We start from the raw sequence: 13,864 nt of genomic DNA on the forward strand, positions 1-13,864 counted from the left end.
ATATATATATATAGATATATATATATATATATATATATATATATAAAGGGGCCAAGACGGGTAAGAACATAAATGTTTTTATATAGGTATGTAGGCCTATAGTATATTGCATTTAATTATGGTTAATGTACGCGTATATATTTCAAATTTTTTATCCTTAAGCATGCTATCTTTTTAACAGCTCTTGTTATTACACTGATTGCAATAGTCTATTATTATTATTAAGAAAACTATCCTTAGCAAAAAAAACTCTGTGATCTTTCATTTTTACGCAGAAATGTCAAGTACATATAGTCTGAAATGTGGAGTAAGATATAACAAAATTTATTTTTTCTTCGTCTGGAATTCTCTCTCTCTCTCTCTCTCTCTCTCTCTCTCTCTCTCTCTCTCTCTCTCTCTCTCTCTCTCTCTCTCTCTCTCTCTCTCTTTTAAAATTTCTGAGATTTACACCCACGTTTAGATTAAGTTGCTGCATAAAATAAAGGTTTCAGCTTTTGACCTTTTGACTAGATTCACGTAAATCTCAAGATATTTCGTTTCTTCGATTCACTTTCTTGATCGTCTGACTATAGCCTTCTTTTCAAAGACATCTCAGTCTGATTGAGAAAGGGAATGTCCATACTTTTTGTCACTGGTCTCCATGGAATATTAAAATATGAACGAAATGTGGATTTTTAAGAACATTCTTTTTAATCGTCTGCTCTTTGTAGATAAGAGAGTTTTTTATGTAAGTAACTGTTGTGACTGTAATTATCACTGCCAACGAAGTTGAAAGGAGATTATGTTTTATCCCTTGTTTGTAAGTTTGTTTGTTTGTGTGTGTTTATTTGTTTGTTCCTGACCATAATTTCAATCGTAATGAAACTTGCTGGGATTAACTATACTGTACAAATCTGGAAATTATTAACTTTTGGAAGGTCAAGGTCAAAGGTCAAGGTCACGGTCCAGCAAAATGTCAAATTCACGTAATCAGCCATAAGTTTAGACAGCACCAGTATAGAGACTTCAAATTTGGTTCACATTTGAGTGTATGAAAAGCCACGCCAATTAATACATGCTAAGGTCAAAGTTCAAGGCCAGGGCAGAGCAAAACGTAGAGAAATAAGCTGCCTTGGCGGAGGTCTGCGTTTTACTTAGTGCCCTCTAGTTATTTTCTATATTGAAGAATCTGTGAACGTTTTATTTTCATTAAAATCCAAAATCTAGGGAAGCACTTCACCATGTAGGAAGTCTCATGAAAGATACCCTTCTTTTTTTTAAGCGAAATGTGGATGTTGGATCTAAATGAGAGAAAAATGATCGAACCTGTTGAGATGAACTTTTTGTCCTAGAGGGAATTGAAAGGGTGGAGCATTTGGCATTACAGAGGTGAAAAATAAAGTGAGTGTCTGCAAGGAAGAGTTGATAGTGCACGATGACCCAGTAAATAACAGAACTGACAATGTAAAGTATTAATAGTCTTAAATGAGAGACTTCTGAGCTTTATCTGGTCGTTAAATTTCTCAAGCATTTTAACCGGGTCACTGTAATAAATTTGTAGCCTCATTAAAAGCAACGAAAGGAGTTTAATCCGGTTCCTTTGTCTAGGGAGTTACAAGTTATGGTTCTTGCTTGTGTAGCCTATTTTTTATATATATTTTTTTTATTCCACAGTAGGTGTGGTACTATGTTCGTGTGTATGTGTGTCTGAGTAAGTAAATAAACATTTAAACCAAACTACAGGATCATTTTTTTTTTTTAAATATATCTTCAATATTAATTCCTGTCCTCTTTTTACCATAGTACTCGGTTCTGGGAGAAACTCATGAAAAAGTGAGTATGATATTGTGAAAAAAAATATTATATTGTAGTCGCTACAACTTTAGGCTACTGTCGTTACTTCGAGAAATTGCATTGAGTATTGTAAATGAAAGCTTTGGCGTGCATTGGCAATATATTATTCTTAAAGCCTTATATATTCATACGTAAAACTGATGTATTAGATGTATCTAGATATATCAGAGGGGTGCTTGAGCTATTTACAGTGCTTTCGCCATAGCAATAGTGCGTATTAATACACGCTTTGATTTCATTTTCTTGAAGGGGTTTATTTATGTACAATTCTATATAAGTTTTAGCTCCAGTTAACTATTATAATTATCATTACTATTGATGTTATCATTATTTCCTTCAACATTCTGTTATTACGTATGATTAGTCTTATTCTAAAGAATTAATTCGACAATATCGTTGTTTGAGCTCTGAGGTTAAAGAACAATAACTCTGAAGTAGAAAGATTTGTTCTAGAGAGTCACATTGTCACTGCAACCATTCTCTCTATACGAGAGGAAAATAATTCGGAAAGTGTAAGAAACCTCTGTCCAGTGAAAATTATATTAGAGGATAACTTGAACATTTCAATGTTCCCGGATTTAAGAACTATTACACTGTCTGTAATGCAATCCATGTTATATAATTAAATTGTATTTTAAATGATACTGCTAGAAACAGAAATTCTGTTGAAGCTTGGCTTAATTTTTCGTCAGTATAAATATTCATAAAAAGTATGATCATCTTCCCCACCGTTATCCCTTCATTAAGGGGTCGGTTGCTTCACACGTCCTCTGCGATGCATTCTATCAAATGCATCCGCTTCCAACAAACCTCTCCACTCCATATCATCCTTCATTTTATCTCGCCATCTATATATCTGCCTCCCTCTTGATCTTCTCCCCTATATATCTGCCTCCCTCTTGATCTTCTCCCCTTATCAGGTTCCTCCTCACTCCCTCTCCACTATCCATCCTTAACATGTTTCCACACTATCTCAGTCGCGACATTCTCATCATCTCTGTAATTTGTACTACTCCTGCCATTCTTCTTATTTCATCATTTTCTAATCTTTCAAATAGTGATATTTCCACCTTAGCATCCTCATCTCTGCTCTATCAAGCTTCGCTTCCTCTTTTTGTCTTAAAATTATGGTATTGATCATCAAAGTTGCCCCTTATTTTTACGTCAGATTTGGCCTTTATTAGTTAGCAGTGTGATGGTTCTAACTACACATCTTTCTTGTGTACTCTACCTGAATCCCCATTTGGTGCAGGTCTTCACCTATGCCCTTGCTCCATGCTTTAGAAATTTCTGGGCCTCCTTACAGGATTTGTTATTCTGTTATCATGTTTTTTTTTCTTTTTTTTTATACAAACTGCTCCTCTCCCTTCTCATTACAAGTGCAAGCTCTCTTTGATTTACCATTCTACTTTCAAGCATCTTCAATTCTCTTCTTTCAGTAGTTACTTGATATATGATAAGATCTTTCCGACGGTGTATCTTGTCATTTTCTAGTCACGCTTCCTGAAAATCCCCAATATTTATGTAAGCTTTACCCTGTGTTCAGTTTACAGATACGTCTAGTGCACAGATGTACATCATAGACTTTTTATCTGGTTAATAAGGAATAGTCTTATCTACCTGTAGACCTGTGTGAACATCAAATTATCCTCGTTATATTGTTTAATCATTATTATTAGTCTTTCGTCACCTTTAATGTATTGAGTATATGAAACTCAACTTGAAAATGAAAATGTCACTGGATTGATTAGACTACCGCTCAGCAACTAGTAACAGTTGACACCTCAGCGCTTTTATCGGAACGGGTTTCTTTTTGTTGCCGAGTACGACGGTCTTTGGACCGCTTCGGATATTATTTTTACAAAAATACTCTTGTACCGTGTATGATAAATTAAGAATATGGATAATTGTGAATGTGTTCAGCAGAAGCCCCTAGAGAAAATAATTTAGAGATGCCCCAAATTGAAATATGCAAAATGTAAATAGAGAATACTTTGATAATTATTATTACACTTTTCATGAAAGCCTGAATGGTTTCACCCCTGCAATTTGTGTATGTACACACGGTATCACGTATGCAATATCGATAAATACTAACCTTGTACTTTTAAAACTAGATTTAACGGTCTTTGCGGATTTTTTCCCTTCATTGCTTCCATCTTCCCCTTCCCCCAATACCGGTAAGTGGATTGTCTTGGGGGGGGGGGGGGGTATGATGGTTACAATAACCAATTTAGTGAGGATTGAGAGACTGCTTCAGGCAGGGGGGACAGTTATCCTGTTTTGCGCATGTGGTCATCACGTGGTTCTTTTTGTGGTTAGGATTAGGAAAAAAAGAAACATCGTTACTCGTACTGCTTGCAACCTTCTAGACGTTGACAAGGCTTCCTTGGTTTCTTATAATAAAGATAAATTAGGAAAATAACCATTAACTGGTAATGTGCATTTTATATACCTAGTAACAGTAAAGGTTCCCTGTATGCTCTTCTCCATTAAAGGTGAAGGTGCGATAGACGTTAGCCTTCCAGATTTCACCCCCAAACAATCTTGGGATGAGGTCGCGAAAATCACGGTTTTTTTACCCCTGGATGCGGTCACCATGTTTGCGTAGCTTACAGATACTGAATTTACTTAATGAAGTCGGAAGGACCACAATGATTTTTTAATAGACAGTACATATCTCCTTATCCTTGCCTTGAATGCGAACCTATGGTCTTAACTTGGCAGTCGTGAATGCAATTGGTCACAGCACAGGGCACACACACAGATACACACACACACGTGTGTATATATATATATATATATATATATATATATATATATATATATATATATATATATACCATACTCTCCTCCTAAGCCTATTGACGCAATGGGCCTCAGATTTCGCCAGTTGTCAGTATCTTGATCTTTTTAAACCAATACTTTTCCATTCATCATCTAATTCACGCTTCATAGTCCCCAGCCATGTTGGACTGGGTCTTCCAACTCTTTTAGTGCCTTGCTAAGCCAAATTCAAAGTTTGGTGAACCAAGCTCTCTTGAAGAGTGCGAAGAGCATGACCAAACCATCTCCATATTCTCCTCACCATGATCTCATCCACATATGGCACTTGGAATTTATACATGTGAATATATATATATATATATATATATATATATATTATGTTATATTATATATGTGTGTGTATATATATATATATATATATATATATATATATATATATATATGTTGTATGTGCGTTTGTGTGTGTATTAGTTTATGAAGTTTGTGAGGTGCAGTTAGGTAAGTGCATAGTAGATTTTCCGTTTAGGTGGTTCATTGAACATGTTGCATAAGATTTTTCCTAATTCTGACCATCCATTGCATTCAGATCTTCTCGGACTGAACCACTAAGTATGTTGTACTGGGTGTACACCAACACACTTGCGGTCACGATTTATAAGGTTGAGTATTACACAGTATTCTAGAAGTTTTATTCCAGCTGTGACCAGATCGTGGAATGACCTCCTTAATCTGGCAGTTGAATCAGAGGAACTTGAGAAGTTAACACTTGTAGCAAATGATTTCTGTTGAAAAGGTTGACATGTTTCATTTCAAAGTTTATATATCACATATGTTAAACTATGTTTAATATTTTTATTTATTTATTTCTGACTTATAGTTTATCCTTTATTTCTGTATTTCCTTTCCGTACTGGGTTTCTTTCCCAATTAGGGTCGTGGCGTGTTTATTAATAATAATAAGGAAAATTATTGAAATTAAAACCTATCATATACAAAAACTCTTGTGCTACTCTTACGCATTTTAGAATTTTCTACAAAATGCCTCGTCGGGTTATTATTATTCTTCTTGTTCTCATTATTATTAATATTATTATTATTATTATTATTATTATTATTATTATTATTATTATTATTATTATTATTTTATTATTATAATTATTGATATTAGTATTATAATTATTAGGAGGATGAAGCTTGTGGTATTTAAATACGATTATTGTTATTATCCTGTATGTTCAATAGTTTCCTTTGATACTGTACCCCTGAATTTAAAAATGTAGTCATTTTAACAGGATACTATTCATACTAATCCGGATACAGAAGGAAAAGTAACATCACCAACTCAAAGTTTTCGTCTCTAAGACTTTTAAACAATTAAGGTATTAATCGGTTCTGAAAATTATGATATTGTATAGGTTTGTGGAAGGTTGCATTATCTGCACAAACAAACAGACACACATACACACACACACACATATATATATATATATATATATATACATATATATATATATATATATATATATATATATATATATATATATATATATCAGGGTTTGCCTGTATCCTTTTAGAGTGTCAGCCACATACCTCGGTGATATGGTGTTTTTTTTTTTTTTCCTCTCCATGCATAGTTGCAAGGATTAACATACGTCGGGGCTATTTCCTCCCATTAATTCGTAGCAAATTACTATGCTCATTCTTTTTAATGAGGCACGTTTGCACGACTCGGAGGGGTATCCTTTCAGCTTGGAAAAGTTTTATTATATTTGACTGGTCGAAAGTATTTTTGGCCAAATAGTAATGTGAATCGAAACGTATTTGCTAACCTAAATTTCTCCCTTGAATAGTATTTGTTGTTTTTATTATTTTTATTAAATGTAGATGCCAGCAATTTTTTTTTTTCCAATTATTTGTCCACAAATATAAATCTCGACAAATTCACTCGTATTTCCTACCGCTGTACGAAATTATTCAAGAAAGGATATGTCAGGGATATGTGTGTCTTCTGTTGCATATGCGATAGACACACAGAGAATTCAGTCGTGCATTCACTATTGTTAAGATAATGTCGAACACCAAAGTGACACTCGTTTGATTTCCGGGACTGCTTTCTGGAATCATGATGCTTTTCAAGTTTCATCAATATTATATTCAGTTTCCGTGAGGCACTGTGAATCCGCCTTTTTCCATAAGCTTTTACTTTACACAAAGCCATTCTTCCAGAATGTGGGCGATTCCTGGGAATACAATTATAAATTGAAGTAATAACGCATCGTAATTGGGCTTTGAGCATATACAACATAATTAAATTTATACATGTATATATGATCATATATATATATATATATATATATATATATATAGATATAGATATAGATATATATATACATATATATATATATATATATATATATATATATATATATATATATATATATATATTAGTTCACCAAACGTTCAGCTGGGCTCCACAAGGGACTAGAAGAGTTAGAAGACCCAGGCCTACATGGCGGAGGACTATGAAGCGTGAAATAGATGATGATGAATGGAGAAGTATTGAATAAAAAGCTCAAGATAGAGACGACGGGGCCCTTTGCGTTAAATAGGAGTAGGAGGAGATTATATATATATATATATATATATATATATATATATATATATATATATATATATATACCATTTATATATTTATACCATATATATATATATATATATATATATATATATATACCATTTATATATATATATACCATTTATATATATATATACCATATATATATATATATATATCATTTATATATATATATATATATATATATATACCATATATATATATATATATATATATATGTGTGTGTGAGTGTGTATATAAATGCATATATACACATATATATATATGTATATATATACATATATATACAGTATATGTGTATATATACATATATATACATATACACACATAAATATATATATATATATATATATATATATATACATATATATATACACCACATTTATATATATATTTATATATATATATATATATATATATATATATATATATATATATACACACATATATTTATACACACACGCACACCGTCGCGGAACTTACACGGATTTAATAGGCCAATGTAACTGGGGGTCATGGTTAACCTTCCTACACTTTTCCAGGATCTCCTCGACCATACCCACCCGAACAAAGATGTCATCAGAAATGGGACATTCTTATGATGAATGAGTAATAACAAAGAAAACGTTCCAGTGACGTCAATATTTTTTACATTCTCGAACTAAAGTTTAATCTTTCGATCATATATAAATTATGGTCAGGTTTCACTGAAAAGAAATTTTTTTTTTTTTTTTTCGTTTATGAAATTTCACCTTGTACTCGTATGTACTGTATACTAAATAACCGTCTTGCCGTGGTATTTCAGTTTCGTAGACTACATTGTCTCGTTATTACAGTATTCAGTTACGTCATTTAACTTTCGTATTCAAAGCATAAGTAAAATCTCCATTTCCTGATTTAGCTTTGAATGAGGAAGAGCGATGATCGAGATAAATTGTGCACGAAAGAATTTTTGGCGAAAGTAGTAAGTGTATTGTTGTTACTCTTCATGCTGAATTGGAACGTTATCTGTATTGCAAACATTCTCTAGATCATTGAGACCAGGACTTGCAATTTTCCTGATAGGGTTTCTTAAAAGAGGAACAGGATAGACACTGTGCAGAGTGCATGCAAGGCATATTTAACAACATATTTATCGTATTAAACGTTCCCTATGATGTGTTGTGTTCCAGGAAGTAAGTGACGATTTGAATCACTTATTTTATGCTTTTACACTTTCAGCTCGAAATGTGTATTGACCAAGAAAAGGAAGAAAGACAAATAAATTTTGTATTTAAATATTTCATTTTGAGACGTCCTCGTGATAAACTGGGGTTTATCATTGGTGTGGTTAGTGCCCTTGAATCATCATTAATTTTAGATTTTATTAGATGTCTTCCACTTTGTTTTGAATAGTCAAGTTGGTATTCAAGATTTCAGTGTTCTTGGATTTGTATTCCATGTTGCAATTCTTCGTATTTCAGGAGAATTTATGTTGAATTTTTATATACATTGTCTTTCAGTTAACAACTTATTGGATTAAAATTAAAATCTCTAGAGTTCATTTTGAGTATGACATCACATCATATACAGCATATGTTTAGCTATTTACCAGCGTGTTGTTCTTTATATTGGTATATTTCTTTTTGTATCTGTACTGAAATTGCCGAAAGCCAGTCTGGTTCTGAGTACCATTTTGTATTGTTAAAAACTGGAATCAGTTCTGCAAAATGTAGTAGCCTTTTGTGACTCAATATCCGTATCTCATTTGTGATTTAGGAAAAAGTAACGTATCATTTTGTCATATCGCTTGTATTTCCAAATTCTTGTATATACAGCTTTCATATTTTTTTGTATTACTGTAATTTTTATGCGGAATTCATAGATTCAGTTCTTGCTCAAGTTTTGTCGGTAAAAAAAAATGTTGCTAAGCTTTGTGGGTGTTATATAAGATGTAGCATTTTGAATTATTTTCATGCTGCATTTGGCCCACATTCTTAGGATTAGGCATTCCAAGCAGCTTTGACATATCAACAATGCCTATGCTATTGTTTTTAATGGTATTGCATTTGATTGAGACAGCCCACATTAGTCATTATCCATTTAATGGTCGGTATAAAGATAACACAGAGCACTTGAACTGACTATGTAAATATTCAGCTCGAACCTTTGCCCTATAAAATCCTAGGTGGCATTTCAAGAATTCCTCCGGGGTTGAAATTTTGATGGGTTTTGGATGGTCAACCTCTATGGTGCAGGCTGTAAATAATAGTTAGCCTGAAGATTAAAGTATCAATGTACCACGATTACCTTATTAGGGTTGGGGGTACTTTTATAAATCTCTCTCTCTCTCTCTCTCTCTCTCTCTCTCTCTCTCTCTCTCTCTCTCTCTCTCTCTCTCTCTCTCTCTCTCATTTTATATATATATATATATATATATATATATATATATATATATGCTTGTGTGTATGCATTTTTAAAAAAGGCGGCTGCAATGAATTTAAATAGATTTATAGACAGTCCGTTATATCATATTCATTTTGTTAGCGATGTAATACGTTATTGGAGGCCAATGCTATGGCATCAAGTGGAATGTCTTGAAATCCTTCAGTAAAATAGGCGAGGAAGAGACTGTAAGCAACGGAACAATGATTGTTTCTCCCTTTTGACCAAAGACTGGAAAACCTACTTATATATAAAAAAAAAAAACCTTGGGTTTAGCAGCGCCGTCTATTGCCGACGCGCCCTGCTAATTAGCTAAAAAATACTCATGCGGGGTTTAGGTATTTCGGAAGATACATATGTTACTATAAAAGTTTTCCAATACTTGGTGTATTATTATTCATATAGTGATTTTCCATATATTTATATTAAATCATATTTTTCATTAGACTACCTATGTTCATTTTCATACTCGTGTATCTTGTTGCTTATTCATTTACAAAATGCAAATTAAGGTTAGGCTGTGTATTTAATATATACATAATATTGCAAATGTAACTTACAGAATATGTGAAAGACATGCATCCAAGATAGGCCATGTGCTTAAGACTAAACTAGGAGGGGAGAAGATTTGTGATGGGTGGTCTAATATTGTCTTAGGATTGTTAAAAGTAACATTTTCTTCTCATAACATCTAGAGATACGGTCAGAAAAGATGCCCCGTTTTTTTTTCTTTCTTTTTGCATTTAATGAGATTTTTGTTTTCAAGAGGTACGAGTTTGCACTTACATTTGTAAAATAAGGATCTCTCGAAGTGGCCATAGCATTCACAGTATTAGTCCCTGTTTCAATGTATAATCTTGGACTTTGATAAAGTACTTATTCTGCAAGTTATAATCATACATACATTAAATATACAACCTGACCTTAACCAGACATCGATAAATGCGAGGGGAAAAAAATGCACCAGTGAATGATAGTTTGTGCTTGAAGGACCATATATTCAAAATATGTTTCTTGTTTTACATATGGCGACGGACAGCTACAATGGTTTTGAAGACTTGGATAAGTGTTACCAGATTGTTAGATCCCAAATTCCTCTCTGAGGGATGGTAATACAACATAATTAGGAGCTTGAATGAAAATAGAAAAAAGGGAAGGTTTTTTTTTAATGCTTTATTTTGTTTTATTCATAGTGTAGCATTTATTTGTATCATGCCTGATGAAAAAAAAAAAAACATCACAGTTTGAAAAGAACAAGCGACGTTCCTGTCTTCCCTTTTCTGTCTTTGCTTTTAACTTTGTGGTCCTTGATTATAGCCAGTCGCAAGTTTGGTGATTTCGCCTACTGTGATCGGAGCTGACTACCTGACTCTTTAGTGAGGTTTGAGCAGACAAAATCCAAGTTGAGCTCTGGAACGCAATGTGATATCGTGTTGGAGAAAAGGAGATGTGTTGGGTTGTATGCTTAACGTTATCTTCGCTCTTGATGTAGAAATATATCTAATAGATCTGATCGTTGTATAGAGCAAGAATTGGTTTAAGGTAGGCAGACAATCAGACTTAATTATTTTGAACAGAAATTATGCATACTATTCCTTAGGGCATAGGTATTACCAAATTTAAAGAGTTGGTTCTAATATTTACTGATAATGCACAAAGGCATTCGGCTGAAGGTTTTTTTTTTTCAACAATTTGAACTAATGTTCGGTGCCGATTTAGTAAGTGGCCTACCTTTCGAATATGGCCTACGGAATTCTATCTGTTTTAGTATGTCGCCTAACCTAACCTAAACTTACCTAACCTTACCTTACCTAACAAACCAGGTAGGCCACATACTAAATCAGAATAAAAAATGTAGGCCACATACTAAACCGACGCCTAATGTTCTATATTAACGGGGAAGGCTACATCAGAATGTCGAAAGAAAATGTCCTCTGGAAAATCGCAGAAGTTGGAGAAATCCCACCTAGAAGGCCTTATCTGGGTCGGGCATTGAATAAACTGTATTGATGAATTTTCAGAAAAGGGACAGGGCTATGATTTTATAGAGATCTCTCGTCAGTGGTAAATCTGAAATTAATACGATATCAAATTGGGGGAACTGTGGTGTTGGCTTGAGGAATACGAAAATATTTAATGAGATGGTGAAGTATAACCAAAATTGGTGAAGTAGTTTTACCCAACACCTGTTTTTGGATACGAGATATATATTTTTCCTACTTTATTCAGTGCAATTGGAATGAATTTGACATGTATTCACTACAAATGATAAAATTTCAGATTAAAACAGTATTTCATGCATTTTAGGTGAATTTAACAAATTTGTTACAAATATAGTAAAATTACAATTTTAACTAACACTGGAATTCTAATAGAAAGTATATTCGTCCTACTTTATACGGTGCCTTTTGAACTACTGTAATTTGACCTTATTTCTATCGCAAATTGGTAGCTTTAGAGATGAAAGAGCCTCATTAGAAAAAAATAATGGGGTGCTACTGTGGGAAATTACCTTTTTAAGTAGAATGTACAAAGCGAGTAGCATAAGGAAAACTTTCTGACTTAATCACACCCACTGCACCTAACCTAACCTATTGGTGGGGGGGTCCTTATGAACTGGGGATTGCTCTCCCTGCTATGCTCCTACCCTAACTTATGATACTAGAAAACTTCCAAACAAAGATAAAAAGTACTGTACATATTTGGGTAATCAGAAGTTGCAGTTGCAGAAGGTTGGGAATCGATCGATTTTGGTTCATTTGTCTGGATAATGCTGATAACACCTGATATGTTTCACACACAGGAACAAGCTAATGTTCATGAAGAAACCTATCTATAAATCATCTGGAGTTAAAGTAAAAAGAATGTGAAACTCTTGATAACCTCAAAATTCAAATACTGTACGTGTAAATATCACAATTGCATTACAGAACATAGTACCTGCAAATATCACATGCATTACGGAAGCAATGCCAGTCAATTAAGACAGTTTCTTAGAATGACCACTGAATTCCAAAATCACAGTTTGGATAATCTTGAAACAAATAAACCAATCGTTTTCCAGATTTCAGCTTGCTTTTGAATGCTGGAGACGTAAAAGAAGAGAGAGAAATGCGATTCATAGCCTGTTTACTAATTGGTAACTGTGTAACGTTATTGATTTTGCTTACGAACCGTACCCGCTTCAAACTTTGATGACGAAGTCCACATTGGAGTATTTTAATTGTTAGCATTTCTCAAATAAGATTTATATCCACAAAGTTTAACAAGACAATCAATTTGAGGCCTTTCGCCTATCTGCTCGTTATCAACCAATTGCTCTTACTGGTAATTTAAACATTAAATCGTTTATTATGATTGCTGGTGTGCTTCTAGTTAAAGATTTTGGGTCTTAGCATGAAATTAGAATTTCAGCCAAGTAACCATTCTGGCTTAATAAAATCAAACTCAATGGGCAGATATCCATAATTATTTTAATATGATATCTACCGAAATGAGGAATTGTTAACTTCTGAACAACTCTGTTGTCTAGTTAGTAACAGCTAATTTAGTTCAAATGGAACTGCATTTTGTGCAAATCTTCGCCAAGAATTATTCATGTATACATTAATGGGTTCTAGCAAATAACCGCCTCTAGCTGCACCACGAAACATGATGATGTGGGAAATACAGGAATTCACTCTTATTTAGTATTCAATGTTAATTTTAGATTCATTGCAAGATAACTGTAAAATCGTCGTGGTATGTGTATTATTATTTTCCTGGTTTGGTAATCTCAAATTAACGAGGATTTGTGTTATGTAGTTTAGGTGATCAGTCTTATATTTTAAGTTAATATAGTTAATGACAAAATGCAATAAGTTACATTTGTGTCACGCTAATTATTCCTTTTTTTGTTATAGATATTCTTTTGTTTTAGTCATAGTTCATTTAGAAATAAATGGTATTTTTATTTTTTTCAGCGTACCCACGTTCCAGGCGTTACAAGAAGAGACCCTTATCAAAATTGCCGATGTCTTGGAAGAGGTAAGTAAGGTGCCAGTTGTTGGTGTGAGATCGAGAGGCCTGTGTTAGTCCAAGTTTTTCGTTTTGCATTTTTTTTACCCTTGCAAATAAGTTGTTGATTATTTCTTCCTTCAAACTGTGTGTTCATTTGTTATCTCAATCAAAGAAAAAAAATAGTATC

The 13,864-nt window shown here is 33.2% G+C and overlaps 1 protein-coding gene across 4 annotated transcripts in view; it reads left to right on the forward strand.

The window, feature by feature from the left end:
- for (cGMP-dependent protein kinase for) overlaps positions 1–13,864 on the forward strand; it is a 749,843-nt gene that overhangs the window by 680,383 nt on the left and 55,596 nt on the right. For all 4 annotated transcript variants that reach the window (XM_068346112.1, XM_068346109.1, XM_068346110.1 and 1 more), the window contains one exon: positions 13,641–13,704. In XM_068346112.1, coding sequence (XP_068202213.1) covers positions 13,641–13,704 — 64 coding nt within the window. The remainder of the gene's footprint in view (positions 1–13,640; positions 13,705–13,864) is intronic.

Source organism: Palaemon carinicauda, chromosome 22 (genome assembly GCF_036898095.1).
Source record: "Palaemon carinicauda isolate YSFRI2023 chromosome 22, ASM3689809v2, whole genome shotgun sequence".
NCBI classification, from domain to species: Eukaryota; Metazoa; Arthropoda; class Malacostraca; order Decapoda; family Palaemonidae; genus Palaemon; species Palaemon carinicauda.